This window comes from Emys orbicularis, chromosome 5 (genome assembly GCF_028017835.1).
Source record: "Emys orbicularis isolate rEmyOrb1 chromosome 5, rEmyOrb1.hap1, whole genome shotgun sequence".
Lineage (NCBI taxonomy): Eukaryota > Metazoa > Chordata > Testudines > Emydidae > Emys > Emys orbicularis.
In genome coordinates this window covers 129,042,999-129,062,502 of record NC_088687.1, presented here as the reverse complement: position 1 = coordinate 129,062,502, position 19,504 = coordinate 129,042,999, and the positions used below count along the sequence as shown (strand labels likewise).

The 19,504-nt window shown below is 44.6% G+C and overlaps 1 protein-coding gene and 1 non-coding gene across 2 annotated transcripts in view; one reads left to right on the top strand and one right to left on the bottom strand.

Moving 5' to 3' along the window:
- Positions 1-313: 313 nt before the first annotated feature.
- The window catches only part of FAM53A (family with sequence similarity 53 member A), a 104,692-nt gene continuing 85,501 nt past the window's right edge, over positions 314-19,504 (bottom strand). The window contains exon 5 of the mRNA XM_065404942.1: positions 314-1,505. Within this exon, the coding sequence (XP_065261014.1) occupies positions 1,179-1,505 (327 nt within the window). The 3' untranslated portion in view covers positions 314-1,178. The remainder of the gene's footprint in view (positions 1,506-19,504) is intronic.
- On the top strand, positions 6,107-6,214 carry LOC135879791 (U6 spliceosomal RNA). The gene has a single exon (XR_010561466.1). It is a non-coding gene; the product is annotated as a U6 spliceosomal RNA (small nuclear RNA).

Sequence of the window (19,504 nt, the reverse complement as noted above, 5' to 3'; positions counted from 1 at the left end):
TCCACAATTAAATTAGTTGGAGTTGGGGAAGGTAGAAATTAAGTGTCCCCAAACTAATCCTCCTTATTTGAGGAAAATTCCTTCACTTTAACCACATTAATAATGGTGTGTTGTAATAGTCAGCAACAATACAGTATTACATTTTAAAGAGTGGTGAATATACACTTAATTACCCCGTGAAACCCGCAAAAATATTCTGGATAGATAATCTAAAACTACGACCCCCGTGTTAAAAAGAGATGCCACGCTACAGTATCTGCCAAAGACTTCATAGATCACCCAATAAAATTCATAAACACATGCAAATGCAAAGCAAAATGTCATTTTATTTAATTCAAGGACTAGTTTCCTTCTAGTATTGCTGAAGGGATCACCTCCTGGGGAATTGATCATTACAAAGTCCCTGTTTAAAAGTTCAAGTGCTCTTGTACATTCTTTTGAACCACAGAAAACATAATAATGACCAAGAAGGTGGGCAGCTACTTGCAGTCTCATCCCACCTAAATTAGCATTGCTTCTGGCTGGAAAACAATTCAAGTAGTAAAATCATGGAAAGTGTTAACCTTTAAGGTCACTACTATATTTTGATCAAAAAGTCTTGAATGTATGAAAAACCATTTGTACATGTTATGAAGTTTTATAACCACTCACTGTATAAGGAGACAGTTAAGTATTTTGGACCAGTTGTCAACCAGATACTTAAGCGTTCAGATCTCCAGATATCCAATGGTTTATTACCAATTTAATTATGCAACTCACTTTTCACATTAAGCTCTTTAACAAATGGAACATATACCCGCACCAGAATCACTGTAGACAGATTTCGTTTTATAGAATGCCCTTCTGAAAATTCATTTCAAAATAGAGATCCTTTCTCCAGAACTGTAAAAGCCATAAAAATGCAAAATATCTGTTAGGAAATTTGTAATCAAAGTTACTTCTTAATGTTCAAAATAACATTTAACCTCCAGTTGTCTTTTGCTGTTGTTCATATACTGATCAATAGACTATAAACAGGTAACAATGGTTCTTTTTTCCCCCCACCTGAAACATTTCTTCTAACACAGGCCCAAGATAGGCAATACAGAGATTCAGGGACATGGATTATGCATTGCAAAGGTAATCCACTAATCATTTTAATTTAGAACAACTCTGATTCTAGTACACAACTTTGAGCCTCAGTTGTTTTCAATCTGCTCTAGATCCAAGTCCCCGCAGTCTAGCGGAAAGATGCCCTCTTCAGTGCTGTCACAATCACTTGTGTCCTCGTCACTTTCACACACTGCAGCTGCCTTCTTATAATCCCTTACATTGAAGCCAACTTGGCATGGCCCATGATGCCTTACTTCATCCAGTTGCTCTTTCACTGGACTGGAACCAGGGGTGGTGATGTTCATAAAGTCATGTGAATCACATGGGGATGACACAATTGTCTTCATTTGTGTGTCGTCATCATCATCTTCTTCATAATCAAGGGAGCAAAGACTTTTCGAATTTTTTAAAGTCTGTAATTAAAAAAAAATATTAACCAAAAACAATAGAAAAGACATTATATATCCTGCCCACCCCTTCAAACGTTTAGGGAAAGTGGTTAAGGAGAGAATTTACAGCAACTCTGCAAATGGGATCCATTTGGGAAATAAAGAAGTTATTTACTGTGCAATAACTGCAGTTCTCAGATGTTTTGTCCATGTCATCTCACTTACAAAGACTAGCTAGCAATTTCCAGCTTAATACGAGTCTGACGTCCTAGCTACAGCTAGCCAAATAAGGATTTCTGAACCACTGTTTCCAATTTGGCATCTGATCTAGTCACCAAATCCAGGACATGATGTTTGGTAAAAGTATGAGCTGAGCTCCAAGTGGCTGCCCTGCAGATGACCCATACAGAAATATTTCTTAGACATGCTGAAGACATTGCCTGGTCTCTAGCTGAGTGGGCCCTGATGACTGAGGGAAGGCCATATCTACTAGTTGCTAGAAGACTAATGTACTGAGTGATCCATTTGAATCTCCAGGAAGAGATGATCTGATCGTTTCCCTAATGTCACAAACAGGGTTGATTTCCTGAATGGCTTTATTCTACCTAAATAATAAAGGCAGGCTCTGGAAATATCTAAACTAAGGAACTTGATTTATCCCAGGCTTAAGTGATGCTTGGGGGAAAAGAGAATAAGAGGTTAATTATTTGGTTTAAGTAAAAATCAGCAGCACACTGCTCTCCCCCACAGAGAGTAGACACTGATTTCCCCCCTCAGTTAAAAGAGTGAAAGGCCTGGCTTGAACCTGGAGGGGTTTAGTCTGGCCTTTAGATGGAAAGGCACCTCAGCACCAAGTGGAAGAAAGAACACATTTTAAAGAAGGAGCAGCAAAGAAAGTTGTCAGTAAGCTAAGCAAAGTAACTGAATGATTCTAAATTGACTCTGAAGGGTACTTTGGGGGATAGCACACAGGCTGCTGAGTTCTCTCTTGCTGCCCTGGGGTATACAAGTGAAGCGAGAGGTGGTAGAAGCTGCTCTGCCCCATATGCCCTCATGTAGGGAGAGGGAGGCAGAACAGGGGAGGGGGGAATGCGCACTGAGATATGCAGGGCACAGGCATGGCCCCAAAGGACACTGGTGTCAAAAGGTTCTGCTCTCCCATGCATGAGGTGCTCACACACCGTAAATTGGATCCACATGCACAAAAAGACTAAGGACCCCTCTAATTTTCTGTGTTTTTACAGTTGAGCTTTCATTCTTCATTAAAAACCTGGTTTTTAAAACACATCAATCTATTCACTGACCAATAATTATCAATATCATACAGTATATGCTAATTCCTCATTGAGAATTTTATACAATTCCTTTCTCACTGTACACACAGTCATTATGTTACCAGTGTCTGGCACAGGAGGCCTTTTAGAAAGAACTGTACATATTGAAAGAGCTTTGCAGACATTTACTAACCAGCCCTCGCAACGCCACTGAGGAAGGAAGGTCGATATTCTTTCCCCTTTTTACAAGTAGGGAAAGAGGCACAGAGGTGAAGTGACTTTCCCAAGACCAAATAAATCACTGAACTTGGGTGCTCCTCTCACATTCAACCCCCTGCTCACTACTACAAATCCAGTCACTTCCTAGATGTGCACAACTTGAATCCAGCACATTCAAGGATTAAAGTATTCTATTTGCGGGGGAGGGGGGGGAAGAGGGGAGATCATATAATGTGTGAGATGTTAGAATGATTTTACAGCGCAACTTGGATTAAAGTTAGCGGATTATAGTACTACTAAGATGAACATGCTTCACTGACTTTGTACTCTTAGAAAGGACTTCAATGAGATTTTGCTGCACAGTAGAGACCACTGAACTTCTATTGCGGTATCTCATGGCAACCTGCACCAAATCATATTGCTACAGTGGAACAAATCTTCAAGAGTAGGCTTCTGATTGCTACCATTATTTGTACAGTGGGCTTGAGTCATTTTTCTCTGGCGGTAGTAAGTCTGCAGCAGTCAACAGCATTACACGGATTCTCTCTACACATTGTTATATAGACTCACAGGTTTTAAAGCCAGAAGGGACCATTGTGATCTTTTAGTCTGACCTCTTCCATAACACAGCTAATAGGAATTCCATTAATTAATTCCTGCTTCAAGTCCAATAGCTGTGGCCGAACGAGAGCATCTCTCGGAAAAACATCCAATTTTTATTTAAAGATTTCCAGTGATGATGACGACGACAACAACAACTAGGCTCTTATCTAGCGCTTTTCATCGGTAGATTGAGAATCCATCGTAACTGTTGGTAAATTGCTCCAGTGGTTAATTACCATCACTGTTGCAAAGTTCTGCGTCTTATTTCTAGTATGAATTGGTCTAGCTTCAACTTCCAGCCCTCAGATCTTATCTTTGTCTGCGAGGCTGAAGAGTTCTCATCAAATTTCTGTTCCCTATGTTGATACTTATAGGCAGATCATGTGTATTTTTACATATCTGTATGAAATTTTCATGAGCCACCCTCAGGTCTTTAATGGATCCATAGCAATCTGTATACATAGTTACTGAAAACAAACATTTTTATATCCTGTATATGAAGAGGGAATATGGGGTTCATTCATATTTACACCAGATTTTAAAACAGTGAATTTCAATAATGCAATACAGCAGGGGCTCTCAACCTTTTTCTTTCTGAGGCTCCCAACATGCTATAAAAACTCCATGGCCCACCTGTGCCACAACAACTGGTTTTCTGCCTATACAAGCCAGGGCCGGCGTTAGCGGGTAGCAAGCTGGGCAATTGCCTGGGGCCCCACGTCACAGGGGCCCTGCGAAGCTACATTGCTTAGGCTTCAGCCCCAGGTGGCAGGACTCAGGGCCCTGGGTTCAGCTTTCTACCGTGGGCCCCAGCAAATCTAATGCTGGCCCTGCTTGGCAGCCCTCCTGAAACCTGCTCGCAGCCCCCACAGGGGGCCCTGGGCTGAGAACTGCTGCAATACAGCAAGGAAATGGTGTCAAGGACACTTGAATCCTAGTTTCAGGGGGTAGCCGTGTTAGTCTGTATCTACAAAAACAACAAGGAGTCTGGTGGCACCTTAAAGACTATCTGTTAGTCTTTAAGGTGCCACCAGACTCCTTGTTGTTTTTGAATCCTAGGCCAGGTCTACACTACCGCGGTAGTTCGACAGCTGGCAATCGAACTTCCGGGTTCGATTTATCGCGTCTGGTCTGGACGCGATATATCGATCCCGGAAGCGCTCGCCGTCGACTGCGGTACTCCAGCTCGGCGAGAGGAGTACCGCGGAGTCGACGGGGAGCCTGCCTGCCGCGTGTGGACCGCGTCTGAACCGCGGCAAGTTCGAACTAAGGTATGTCGACTTCAGCTACGTTATTCACATAGCTGAAGTTGCGTACCTTAGTTCGAATTTGGGGGTTAGTGTAGACCAGGCCTTAGTTGTAGCCTACTGCTTTGAAATGGTGAAAACATTTCCTGCTATCTGTCTCCAGACAGAGGAAAAAAGTATTTTCTAGGTAGCCCTTTAAATCTTATGGTAGATACTGGTTACTGCTCCTGTTCAAACAAGGAAACAAACTTATTTATGCTTTTGGAAAGGGATTCTTGAACCCCTGAATTGTCCTCCAGTCAGCTTTATTCAAGTTACTACTACAGAGTAATCAAAACTAAGCACAGCTGTCTTTCTAGGGTTGTGTACATAAAACAGAAAATTGCCAGTTAGCTATACTGCACTGAAACCACTTGAATGGGAACTTTTGGCTGGTTTCAACACAACAGCAAGTGCATTCAGTTAGTTCTTTGTTCACCCACTTGTCACAACCACACCAAACTAAAAATAGGTGGATTTATTATCTCAAGCACAATCCCACTACTTTTCACAAAGCAAAAAAGGTAGACACTGAAATGCATTCAAAACCCGCTAACTAAAGCTTTACATGTTACACCAGTACAGTACCACACCTTTCAAACACAATCATGCTCAGTGGGGAGTCAGTGAGTACTTGCTCAATGGTTCTCATTTTATAAAAGGATGCTGGACTAACAAAACAAAAGAACCCACAGTTGGCAATGGATGGAACTCAATCAGCCAAAAGTATTCTTTTGTGTAAAGAAAGAAAGAAAGAAAAGAAGCTCAAAGAGAGTTTTAGAAGGAATAGGGATATAAAATGTCTGAATATTAAAACTCTGTGTAGGAAACAATGTTGGGGGAAGGAAATAAAAGAAAATATCCCTAGACCCTTGCTTTCAAATCAAATAAGCAAGCAAGGCCCACAGGAATTTGAAAACAAGCTGATGTGTGTGCACTCTTCTGAATCTCTGGTTCAGAAATTTCACAGTAAGTCACTATACACTTCTGAAGTTTTTTGTTTTAATAAAAGTGATTTCACTGGAGCGTTTTGCTACATGAATTTACACAACACATTCAATTTAGCCATGTCCTTAGCGGTGTTTAAAAACCCCAGAGTGTGTATTAGAAATGTGTTTGTTACAGTCAATTCTCTCTGAAAGGCTAAATATAGTTTTTTCACAAATCCCACGTGTACTAAGTGTCGCCAGTTCTCATCACTATCTTGCAAGTTTTGCAAGATGTGGTGCTTTTCTTAAACCTCCTGCTCCTGGAGCACAGCAAATATACTAAAATTGGAACGATACAGAGAAGATTAGCATGGCCCCTGCGCAAAGATGACATGCAAATTCGTGATTACATGAGAATCTCAAACTTTCATTTTGAAAAAAAAAAAAAGTAGCTGGTTTCTAGCTCTCATTGGTATGGATGGAAGCTTGAAAACAAACTCTAAAGGCTCAAAAACTAAGAGACTCCCCCTCACTCTCCCCAAATTATTTTTTAATCTCATGGTATTTTGTGGCCTGATTTGATTTTTGAATGCTTGGGATTGGCAATGCTGCTTTTTCCAAGCTATCCTCTCCTCTCTATGAAAGGCACCATTTTAACAAAATATTTTAGAAATTACTTATACAGCACTTAGACAATATCATCGTGGCCCCAGAAAGCTCACAATTTAAGTTTAGCCAGAAAGTCTACACAACACTCACCAGGCTTGTTGTGCTCAACTGCACAGATCTCGTCTTGCGAGGACTGTGGAAAAAGGTGTTCTTAAGGAAAGGTTGACAAATAAAGAACAAATGTCCATAGGGAAGCAAAGTGAGCCTGAATCCCACCACCATTACAGCGTACCTTTTAATAAATATTTCCACCGAGTCACCACAGAAGGAATCCAGCATCTCTTTAAAAATCGAGCTTCAGTCGGGAAAGTGTTCCACTTTCATGAAGTAGTTTATGCCCCTAATTACAATTAGGGCAATTACTAATAAATGCACCTAAGATGCCTATAAATTATTGTAAGCCACCTTTATCATACATTTCACATTACCACAAAACTTGTTCTTTAAAAAGTTTCCATTTAAAAATCGAGATCAGATATGCGCAAGTATTACTAATTTATGTTGTGGTAGCACCCAGAGACCTCCATCATGTGGGGGCTCTGTACCAGTTTGTGTCTATTATGACAGACAAAACACAGTAGGTTGCAGTCTGTGCCCCAAAGTGTTTACAAAGATCTCTGAATTTTCCAAGGATTTCAGACATTTCAAGAAATATTTGATCCCATGTCATTCCATCACTGCAGCTTCTACTTTATACACAGTAGCAGCAATTTTTGCTCACACCACATAAAAGCAGATATACTAATTTAACAGCTACGCCACATTGCACAGAATGATCGTGCAAAAACCATATGCACACAGGTGGCCTGATTCTCCACTATTACACCTGCATACTTATTGAAGCATATGAGGTTGCACTAGCGTAACTGTGGAGAATAAGGCCTTTGATGTTTGACTCAAACGTAATGTCATCATCATCAGTGATGCACTCACAAAATGCTTGGCTCTGTGCAAAACAAATACAAGAGGCATTCTTGACCCTACAATCCGGCAGAAAGGTGGAACTATCCACATAAAGTGCAGAAAACAAGGAGAGGAAAAAATACAAACAAATAAGATTATCCATTGCAGTGTTGAATGTTTGGACCCTACTAACATTTGTTACAGATGCTCCCCGACTTACTTAAAATTCGAGTTATGCAAGGTGTAAGTCGGAAACGTATTTCCAACCATTACGCAAAAAAACCCAAAACCCCTCCTATTTCTAGCTTACGGAACTTTTTCCATAAGCTCTGGATTTGCCTACGTTGGGTTTACGTAACTCGGGGAGCATCTGTAATTTAAAATTCCAAGGAAGTGATTTATAGCATCTGAAGATTCACTCCAGGCTCAAAAGTTAAAATTAAAAACTTAGATGGAAATACATTTTCTCAAGTTTAAAACTTATAAGACTGTTTTGGGCATAAAACTGCCACTTTGATTTGTAAGGCAAAGTTAGTTACTTATTAGTAACTTGAGATTCTTCAAGATGCGCGGTCCCTATCTGTATTCCACTGCGGTCAGGCATGCACTCCATGAGGAGACAGAAGGCGGGGTAGATCGACCGCCTTTCCAGTTCCTTCATCACAAGTCAGAGAAGATCTGAAGCAGACGAGAAGGAGGGCAGGTAGTGGAATACAGATCGGGACCACACATCTCAAATAACCTCCAGTTATTACCAGGTAAGTAACTTTCTCTTTTGCTTCAAGTGCTGGTCCCTATCTGCATTCCACTGTGGATGACTGGACAAGTAGTACTCAAATAGGAAGAGGGTGCAAGGTCATAGATGGCAGAGCCAGAGGACTGCTGTTCCAAAAGATGCACTGGCAGGGGAGTACGGCACCATGGCATAGTGTCTAGCAAATGTGTGGATTGAGCGCCACATAGCTGCCTTACAAATATCAATTAGAGGCACCTTTTGAAGCAATCCATAGATGTTGCTTGTGCTCTTGTGGAAAGAGCTCTTATCCAATGAATATGGGAAGGTTAGATAGCTGATAGCAGAGCAAAACAGAGCCAGAGATCCATTTCGAGATTATTTGAGAGGATATAGGCTGACCTCTGACCCTTTCCATTATGGCAACAAATAGTCTAGGGGATTTCCTGATTGTTTTTGTTCTCTGCAGGTAAAAGGCTAAAGGTTCACCAAACAAACATCGAGAGAATGGAACCTCTTTTTCTGAGCAGGTGTGAGGTTTTGGGAAGAACACAGGTAAGTGAATAGACTGGTTCAGGTAAAAATCAGACTACTTTGGGGGTGAATTTAGGGTGTCAATGTACCATAAGCATAAAGTTTTGTAATATAGTGTAAGGAGGATCTGCCATCAACACTTCAAGCTCACCAACCCTGCTGGCTGAGATGATGGCTATCAGGAATGCGACCTTCTTAGATAGGAGAAACACGGAGCAAGAAGCTAAATGTTCAAAAGAATGCTTAGTATGGAGAGAACAAAGTTCAAGTCCCACTGAGGAGCAGGTTTGTTTTTTTTAAAATTTTTTTTATTATAAATAAGCGGAAAGTTTCTGATTAGGCCTTTCCTGAATCTATTAGTCAAAAGATGTATGAATATCAAGAAGCCCTGGGAAGGTGGGTGGTATGCACTGATTGTCAGTTCCTTACGGGTCCACTTGGCAATAGAGAAATCTGCTGTCTTCAAGTCCAGAATGAGAGGAATATATCTGTGGCTTCTGGAGAAATCCATCTGATGTGCCCACACTGAGAAACTCCTCGACTTGGCTAGGTAACATTTCCTAGTGGAATCCTTCCTACTATTAGAAAGGATTTTCTGTACAGCTTCAGAACACGACTGCTTTAAGGACAATGCCAATCCAAAAACCAGGCTCTGAGATGAAGCAGCTTTGGGTTGGGATGCCTGATGATCTTGCCATTCCCCTGAGTCAGGCTGTCATAACTATAAAGGGAAGGGTAACAGCTCTCCTGTGTACAGTACTATAAAATCCCTCCTGGACAGAGACTCCAAAATCCTTTTACCTGTAAAGGGTTAAGAAGCTCGGGTAACCTGGCTGACACCTGACCCAAAGGACCAATAAGGGCACAAGATACTTTCAAATCTTGAGGGGGGGAAAGGCTTTTGCTTGTGCTCTTTGTTTTGGTTGTTGTTCGCTCTTGGGACTGAGAGGGACCAGACATCAATCCAGGTTCTCCACATCTTTCTAACCAAGTCTCTCATATTTCAAACTTGTAAGTAAACAGCCAGGCAAGGCGTATTAGTTTTCCTTTGTTTTCTCAACTTGTAAATGTACCTTTTACTAGAGTGTTTGCTATACTTTGAACCTGAGGCTAGAGGGAGGTCCTCTGAGCTCTTTAAGTTTGATTACCCTGTAAAGTTATTTTCCATCCTGATTTTACAGAGATGATTTTTACCTTTTTCTTTTATTAAAAGCCTTCTTTTTAAGAACCTGATGGATTTTCCCTTGTTTTAGATCCAAGGGGGTTGGATCTGTATTCACCAGGAGTTGGTGGGAGAAAGAAGGGGGGATGGTTAATTTCTCCTTGTTTTAAGATCCAAGGGGTTTGGATCTGTATTCACCAGGGAATTGGTGAAAGGTTTCTCAAGGCTTCCCAGGGAAGGGAATTAGCTTTGGGAATGGTGGCAGCGGACCAGATCTAAGCTGGTAGTTAAGCTTAGAAGTCTTCATGCAGGCCCCCACATCTATACCCTAAAGTTCAAAGTGGGGAAGCAGCCTCGACATGGTGGCATAGCGGTGGGAATCATTTTAAACCCAAAAGCCAGTAAGATTTTTTTTTCCTTCTAGCTGCTTGGAAAGCAGAGCTGAAGGTAGATGCATATCTTATCTCTCCTTGCCTGAAGGCAGAGGTGTTAAGTTTTTTTAACAAGGGCCTTTGTTAAGAGAAGGGTTCAATCAATGAGCAAACTGGTAAAAGGAATTTACAAGCTGAATTGTTTTTTTTTCTTTTTACATCCTCGGGAGTAGCTAGTTAGAAAGTCTCTGTTAACTCAGCAGCAGCCAGAGCTGAGTGCATCCCAGTTTCAGAGGGGTGTGACCCAGCACAAGAAAACAGGAAAATGACTACAGAAAGAGAAGAGAAAGCCAAAGAGGGGGCCCACAAGAGAGAGATGGAGCTGAAAGAAAAAGATGGAGGAGCGAGAAAAAGAGAGGAAGCATGAGCTGGAAGTAGCAAGGGCTAGGCCGGATACACCAGCCAATCCTAGCAACTCCTCTCCAGGTACCACTTCCCATCCCAGAAAATTCCCCACCTACAAGGCAGGCGATGATACTGAGGCCTTCTTAGAAAATTTTGAAAGGGCCTGCCTTGGATACAGCATCACTCCAGACCAGTACATGGTAGAGCTGAGGCCGCAGCTCAGTGGACCCTTAGCAGAGGTGGCGGCTGAAATGCCTAAGGAACACATGAACAGTTATGAACTTTTTAAAAACAAGGCCAGACTCAGAATGGGGCTAACACCCGAGCATGCCCGTCGGCGGTTCAGAGCCCTAAGGTGGAAACCAGACGTGTCATTTACCCGGCATGCCTACCACATGGACAAAAATTGTGATGCCTGGGTATCAGGAGCAAATGTTAAATCTCTGGAAGATCTGGTTTCCCTAGTAAAAATGGAACAGTTTTTAGAGGGTGTTCCTGAGGAAATAGAAAGGTACATCCTAGATAGGAAGCCCAAAACTGTAACCGAGGCGGGGGAGATTGGAGCCAAATGGGTGGAGGTGGCAGAAAAGAAAAAAACTAGTAGCGGTTGGAGTGAATATCAGAAGGGGCAAGCCGAAACAAAACCTTACCACCGGGGACAACCCAAGGCCCCACCCACATCCCAAGGGAAACCCCAGACGCCTTCTCACCCCACCACACCAGTCTTCACCAACCAACATCGCCCCGGTGATACCTTAGCAGGGCGATGTTTTAAATGTAATGAACTGGGACATATAAAGGCTCACTGCCCCAAGAACCCCAACCGATTACAGTTCATTACACCACAATCACAGCAAAGATCCCCAGACCCAGATGCCTCTCTCATACCCTCGGAGCGAAGGGAAACCTTGACAGTGGGCGGAAAGAAGGTTATCGCTTGGAGGGACACTGGGGCACAAGTGTCAACTATCCACCAATCCCTAGTGGACCCCAAACTCATTAACCCGGAGACTCCAGTGACAATTCAACCCTTCGTGTCACAGTCTGTAACCTTGCCTACAGCCAAGTTGCATGTCCAGTACAAGGGCTGGTCAGGAATGTGGACTTTTGCAGTCTATGACAATTATCCCATTCCCATGCTGCTGGGGGAAGACTTGGCCAACCATGTGAAGCTAGCCAAGAGGGTGGGAATAGTCACCCGCAGCCAGGCTAAGCAAGCTTTCACCCCCATCCCTGTTCCTGAGCCGTCCACCAGGGCTCCGTCTGTGTTACCAGAAACCCAAACAAAGGTGGTGGAACCGGATCCCCTGCCAACGACTGCAACAGCCGTAGTGGATCCAATTCCAGAGACCCAGCCAAAGCCAGTCCCAGAACCGGAACTGGCAACGCAGCCAGCACCAGAACCATTGCCAGCACTGAGTCCAGCGCTTGCAAACCCGTCTACAACTGCAATGCCAGAGGGCACCAGCGAGCCTGAACTGGCGGAAGCAGCAGATAACCCTACCCAAGAGGCTCAGCCAGAGCCTGAAATACCACATAGTGCACCAGCGGACAGCGGTTCACAGTCAATGGAAACAGCCCCAGCACCTGCATCGCTTCCAGAGGGGCCAAGCCCCAGTCCACAGTCCAAGGAGGAACTGATGTCTCCAGCATCAAGGGAACAGTTCCAGGCCGAGCAGGAAGCAGATGACAGCCTTCAGAAAGCTTGGGCGGCGGCGCGGAGCACCCCACCGCCTCTCAGCTCTTCTAACCGATCCCGGTTTGTTGTAGAACAAGGACTTTTATACAAGGAGACTCTTTCTGGTGGACACCAGGAAGACTGGCATCCTCAAAGACAGTTGGTAGTTCCCACTAAGTATCGGGTAAAGCTCTTGAGCTTAGCCCATGATCATCCCAGTGGCCATTCTGGGGTGAACAGAACCAAAGACCGGTTGGGGAAGTCCTTCCACTGGGAGGGAATGGGCAAGGACGTTGCTAATTATGTCCGGTCTTGTGAGGTGTGCCAACGAGTGGGAAAGCCCCAAGACCAGGTTAAAGCCCCTCTCCAGCCACTACCCATAATTGAGGTCCCATTTCAGTGAGTAGCTGTGGATATTCTGGGTCCTTTCCCAAAGAAGACACCCAGAGGAAAGCAGTACATACTGACTTTCATGGATTTTGCTACCCGATGGCCGGAAGCAGTACCCTTAAGCAACACCAGGACTAAAAGTGTGTGCCAGGCATTAGCAGACATTTTTGCCAGGGTAGGGTGGCCCTCCGACATCCTTACAGATTCGGGAACCAATTTCCTGGCAGGGACCATAAAAAACCTGTGGGAAGCTCATGGGGTGAATCACTTGGTTGCCACCCCTTATCACCATCAAACCAATGGCCTGGTGGAGAGGTTTAATGGAACTTTGGGGGCCATGATACGTAAATTCGTAAATGAACACTCCAATGATTGGGACCTAGTGTTGCAGCAGTTGCTTTTTGCCTACAGGACTGTACCACATCCCAGTTTAGGGTTTTCACCATTTGAACTTGTGTATGGCCGCGAGGTTAAGGGGCCATTACAGTTGGTGAAGCAGCAATGGGAGGGGTTTACGCCTTCTCCAGGAACTAACATTCTAGACTTTGTAAGCAACCTACAAAGCACCCTCCGACACTCTTTAGCCCTTGCTAAAGAAAACCTAAAGGATGCTCAGGAAGAGCAAAAGGCCTGGAATGATAAACATTCCAGAGAACGGTCCTTCAAAGTAGGAGACCAAGTCATGGTCTTAAAGGCGCTCCAGGCCCATAAAATGGAAGCGTCGTGGGAAGGACCATTCACGGTCCAGGAGCGCCTAGGAGTTGTTAACTATCTCATAGCCTCCCCCACCTCCAACATAAAGCCTAAGGTATACCATGTTAATTCTCTTAAGCCCTTTTATTCCAGAGAATTAAACGTTTGTCAGTTTACAGCCCAGGAAACAGATGACGCGGAGTGGCCTGAAGGTGTCTACTACGAAGGAAAAAAGGATGGTGGCGTGGAAGAGGTGAACCTCTCCACGACCCTTGGATGTCTGCAGCGACAGCAGATCAAGGAGCTGTGCACAAGCTTTGCACCAATTTTCTCAGCCACTCCAGGACGGACCGAACGGGCATACCACTCCATTGACACAGGTAATGCTCACCCAATTAGAACCCCACCCTACCAGGAGTCACCTCATGCCCAAACTACTATACAAAGGGAGATCCAGGACATGCTACAGATGGGTATAATCCGCCCCTCTAATAGTGCATGGGCATCTCCAGTGGTTCTAGTTCCCAAACCAGATGGGGAAATACGCTTTTGCGTGGACTACCGTAAGCTAAATGCTGTAACTTGTCCTGACAACTATCCAATGCCAGCACAGATGAGCTATTGAAGAAATTGGGACATGCCCAAATTCATCTCTACTTTAGACTTAACAAAAGGGTACCGGCAAGTACCACTAGATGAACCCGCTAAGGAAAGGTCAGCCTTCGTCACCCAGGCAGGGGTGTATGAATTCAATGTACTCCCTTTCGGGTTGCGAAATGCACCCGCCACCTTCCAAAGACTTGTAGATGGTCTCCTAGCGGGATTGGGAGAATCTGCAGTTGCCTACCTCGATGATGTGGCCATTTTTTCTGATTCATGGACAGAACATCTGGAGCACCTGGAAAAAGTCTTCGAGCGCATCCGGCAGGCAGGACTAACTGTTAAGGCTAAAAAGTGTCAAATAGGCCAAAACAGAGTGACTTACCTGGGGCACCAGGTGGGTCAAGGAACTATAAATCCCCTACAGGCCAAAGTGGATGCTATCCAAAAGTGGCCGGTTCCAAAGTCAAAGAAACAGGTCCAATCCTTCTTAGGCTTGGCCGGATATTATAGGCGATTTGTACCACACTACAGCCAAATCGCCGCCCCGCTGACAGACCTAACCAGAAAGAAACAGCCAAATGCAGTTCAGTGGACTGATGAGTGTCAACAGGCCTTTAACCAGCTTAAGGCGACACTCATGTCTGACCCTGTGCTAAGGGCCCCAGACTTTGACAAACCGTTCCTAGTAACCACAGATGCGTCCGAGCGGAGCGTGGGAGCAGTTTTAATGCAGGAAGGACCGGATCAAGAATTCCATCCTGTCGTGTTTCTCAGCAAGAAACTGTCTGAGAGGGAAAGCCACTGGTCAATCAGCGAAAAGGAATGCTACGCCATTGTGTACGCGCTGGAAAAGCTACGCCCATATGTTTGGGGACGGCGTTTCCAACTACAAACAGACCATGCTGCGCTACAGTGGCTTCATACCGCCAAGGGGAATAACAAAAAACTTCTTCGGTGGAGTTTAGCTCTCCAAGATTTTGATTTTGAAATACAACACATTTCAGGAGCTTCTAACAAAGTGGCTGATGCACTCTCCCGGGAAAGTTTCCCGGAGTCAACTGGTTAAAAATTGTTCTTGGACTGGAACATATTGTTAGTTTTTATATAATCAGTAGTATGTCTAAAGGTGCATGTGTCTTATTAACTCTGTTTTCTCCAGGAAGAAATCACAGCCAGTGTGGAACCGGACGTCCAACACTATCTGTGATTTGGGGGGCGTGTCATAACTATAAAGGGAAGGGTAACAGCTCTCCTGTGTACAGTACTATAAAATCCCTCCTGGACAGAGACTCCAAAATCCTTTTACCTGTAAAGGGTTAAGAAGCTCGGGTAACCTGGCTGATACCTGACCCAAGGACCAATAAGGGCACAAGATACTTTCAAATCTTCGGGGGGGAAGGCTTTTGTTTGTGCTCAATGTTTTGGTTGTTGTTCGCTCTTGGGACTGAGAGGGACCAGACATCAATCCAGGTTCTCCACATCTTTTTAACCAAGTCTCTCATATTTCAAACTTGTAAGTAAACAGCCAGGCAAGGCGTATTAGTTTTCCTTTGTTTTCTCAACTTGTAAATGTACCTTTTACTAGAGTGTTTATCTCTGTTTGCTATACTTTGAACCTGAGGCTAGAGGGAGGTCCTCTGAGCTCTTTAAGTTTGATTACCCTGTAAAGTTATTTTCCATCCTGATTTTACAGAGATGATTTTTACCTTTTTCTTTTATTAAAAGCCTTCTTTTTAAGAACCTGATGGATTTTCCCTTGTTTTAGATCCAAGGGGGTTGGATCTGTATTCACCAGGGAATTGGTGAAAGGTTTCTCAAGGCTTCCCAGGGAAGGGAATTAGCTTTGGGAATGGTGGCAGCGGACCAGATCTAAGCTGGTAGTTAAGCTTAGAAGTCTTCATGCAGGCCCCCACATTTGTACCCTAAAGTTCAAAGTGGGGAAACAGCCTTGACACAGGCGATTGGGAAACGTAGGAATAATGATCAGTGCCCAAAATGACATGTGAAGGAGGTTCAGGAACCAAAACTATCTGGGGCAATGAGAATGACTCATGCCCTGTCCTGAGGAATCTTATGCAAACTAGAGGCAGGAGTGGTAGTGGAGGGAAGGCATAGATCAGAGGATCTGACCATGGAAGGAGTAGAGCGATGACCTGTGAGTGGTGACCCCGGGCTCCTCTGGAACAGAATATGTTACACTTTGTTTGAGAAGTGAACAGGTGCCTGGTTGGGGTCCCCTATAGAGCGAAAATATTGTTTACCACAGAGTCAAAGCTCCCACTCACAATCAACTGCAAAGCACCTGATGAGACAGTCTTCTAGCACATTCTGCTTTTCTGGGAGGTAGACAGCCGCCAGCGTAATCTGGTTGCCAATGCACCAGTTCCACAGATTGACCTTTCTGCACACAGGAGGACAGATCTCGCTCCTCTCTGTTTGTTGATGTAGAAAACAGTCATGATGGTGTCTGACAGTGGTTTGAGCATTGGCCTGCTAAACCCAGGGTTGTGAGTTCAATCCTTGAGGGGGCCACTTAGGGACCTGGGGCAAAATCAGTACTTGGTCCTGCTAGTGAAGGCAGGGGGCTGGAGTCAATGTCCTTTCAAGGTCCCTTCCAGTTCTAGGAGATAGGATATCTCCATTCATTTTACTTTACTTAGGGTCTAGTGACCTTGAATGAAAGGGAGAAAGGTTTCACAAGCCCTTCGAACTGCTTGTAGTTCTAGAACATTGATGTGCAACCTGTACTCTCAAGATGTCCAGGTGCCTTATGCTGTATGGTTGTCCAGGTGAGCTCCAAAACACAACAGGCATGCATTAATAATGGTTGTTCTTTCTGGTGCGGAGGCGATGAAGGGAATGCTGATGCAAGCCTGATGGGGATTTTTCCACCATGACAGGGATATGGCACTACTTTGGTGGGAACACTCACTATGGTTCTCGTGGATTGTTGGTTTGGCAAGTACACAGTTTGAAGCTACAATCATAGGCAATGAAGGTGGAGTCTTGCAAAAGGCGTGACATAAATGCATGAGGACATATGGCCTAGGAGAGAAAGAGGTTTTGAAAGGCATTCTGGGGTTGGTTATGATCTAGTCTAGGGTAACGTTCATTGCCTGAAACCTGACTCTTGGCAGGTAAGCCCTTGCCATGAAAGGTATTGCTGGACATTTGCAGCTCCAGTAGTGCTTGGGGGGGCCAAACAGAAAAAGGATTAATAGACTCTGGATGTTCCTACAGCCTCGTCCGTGAGACCCTACTGGATCTGGAAGAGTTGCAAGATGACCCAATGCACGTGTCCCCACTCATACCTACCCTATGGCCTGGGTGCATTTGAATATAGGGAACCAGGCTAGAACTCTTCGAATTGGAGTAATCCCCAACTTGCCATGGGAAATAATCTAAAGGGATTGAGAACACTTCTCCTTGCTACTATTGCGTCACCCGGAGAACCCGGGTACTGTTCCAGTCTGATTGTCTGACATCTTTCCAACTGCCATATGTGACCTTTGTGATGGCCCACTGCAACCCAAGACGACTTGGAAACAGCAACAAGCAGCCAGGAAGGCCTGGTAACGAGCAGCCTTAGCAGCTGGCAAGCTGGATAGCTGGCAGCTCAACAGAACCACCTCGGGACAACACTTCTTGACACTGAATCAATGATACCACCAGCTAGGACCTTTAATTTGGTTCAGGAAAATCATCATTAGAGAGGCACACAATTGGCATGTGGTGATTAACAGAATCATTGCATAGGAGGGTCAGGACTCCCAATTTCCCCACTTCGAACTACAAAATTATTTACTTTGCAACGTGGAGAAGAATTTCCAGACAGGTGAGATACATCACCAGTTTGGGATGCTGGAAACCCACCATCTCTGGTATCTCTTAGGAAGTGGCTGGGTACAACCCCTACAGGACAAGACAAAGGCCCCGAGGAAGACCCAGTTATCACCACCAAGAAGCAGGTGTGGGCTTTCCTGGGTCTAGCTACATAGTGCCAAAGGTTCATGCCCCACTTCATGACTCTTGCTGCACCACTGACTGACTTCAAGAAGGCCAATGCATCTCAAGCAGTCCAGGGGACAACTCAGTGTAACAAGGCCTCTACCAAGATAAGGATATCCTCAGACAACAGCCTGTGCGACAGTATTTGGGACTTCTCACTCATGTTTATATTACAAATGGATACTTCCACAGTTGGACCGGGAGCAATACTGTCCAAAAACATTCAGGGGGTGGAATAGTCGATACTGTGTATAACCCGGAAGCTGCAGCCACAGGAGAGCGGATACTCCGCCATCAAGAGAGTGCCGGGACATCAAATGGACTGTAGGGGCCTTACAATATTATCTTTTAGGGCTTCCTTTGATCTAGTAATAGACCATGCACCCTTTAAATGGTTGCAAGTGAGGAAGGACACTAATACATTACTCAGTGGTATCGGTCATCACAACCATACGTCTTTTGTGTACGACACCGGCCAAGTTCACAGCTCTAGAATGTGGACTTCTTTTCCTAGGACTGACGTTCTTGCAGAGGGGAAGAGATCAGAGTCCTGGGCCTGTTCTACAGGGGAGGTGTGTGACTGAGTACATCAGGCCTTCTCTACCCCTCAGCTTTCCGCCCAAGGAAAATTCACTCAAACTGGACCACCACCGAGACAGTCCTCCAGAGGCCTGGAAGGGCCAAGAAAAAAATACTGACCAATCAAGAACCAGCAGGCCAGTTAAGAAGGCAGGCCTGCTGTTGCTCAGGGACAGAGCTGGGTGAGACTGGACCAGAGCTCCTCAGGGCTAACCCAGACTCATACCAGGGCCTTGCCCTAAGCATGGTAATTAAGTGCTTGCCTTTTGCTGTCCCGCCCCCTCCCCCCCCGTCTAAACGGGCACACGGCCAAGTCTTGAGTTGCCATTTTGTCCTTTGATTGTTTTGAGACTGACACCAAGCTCATGGCACAGAATACTCTGCTCCAAGCAGGTGGCCAAACCTTGCAGACTAAGGTAGGGAGTGTCCACAGAACCATGTGTGGCCCAGAAGAGGGCAACGCAGAGCAGCCCCACTTCCCACAGTGGCCCATGCTCCCGACCTGACCAAAGAGTCCACCTTCAGCAGAGCTCCTAAAACGATGGACAAGCCAAAAAGCTGGAATGTTATTAAACTATTTATACTGGGGACTGGGGCCTAACTACGCTGGGTGCTGTACAAACTTAGAAATGAGCCAACCCTTCCCCTGATGGGCTCTGTCAGAGGGAAAATGGCCTTTTTTTTTTTTTTGAAAGGTTTCTGCTGCAAACAAATATATACATCTTTGCTTAAAGGAAAATTATGCAGTCATTTGCTCAGTCACAAAAATCACATAAGAAAAACTGTTCATATCCCCCCACAGTGCCCTTCTAAGTTTATAGGGGGTTTCCCCCTCTCCCATCTGATTTAGTAATTCACATCAAGTGTGAGAGCTTTCGCATTTATCATTTAAGACACTAACTTATGAAGATCATATTTCCAGTTTCACAGATACAAAGAAAGTGTTTGTAGTGCTTCCTATTGTTAGCATTACACTTACATGTC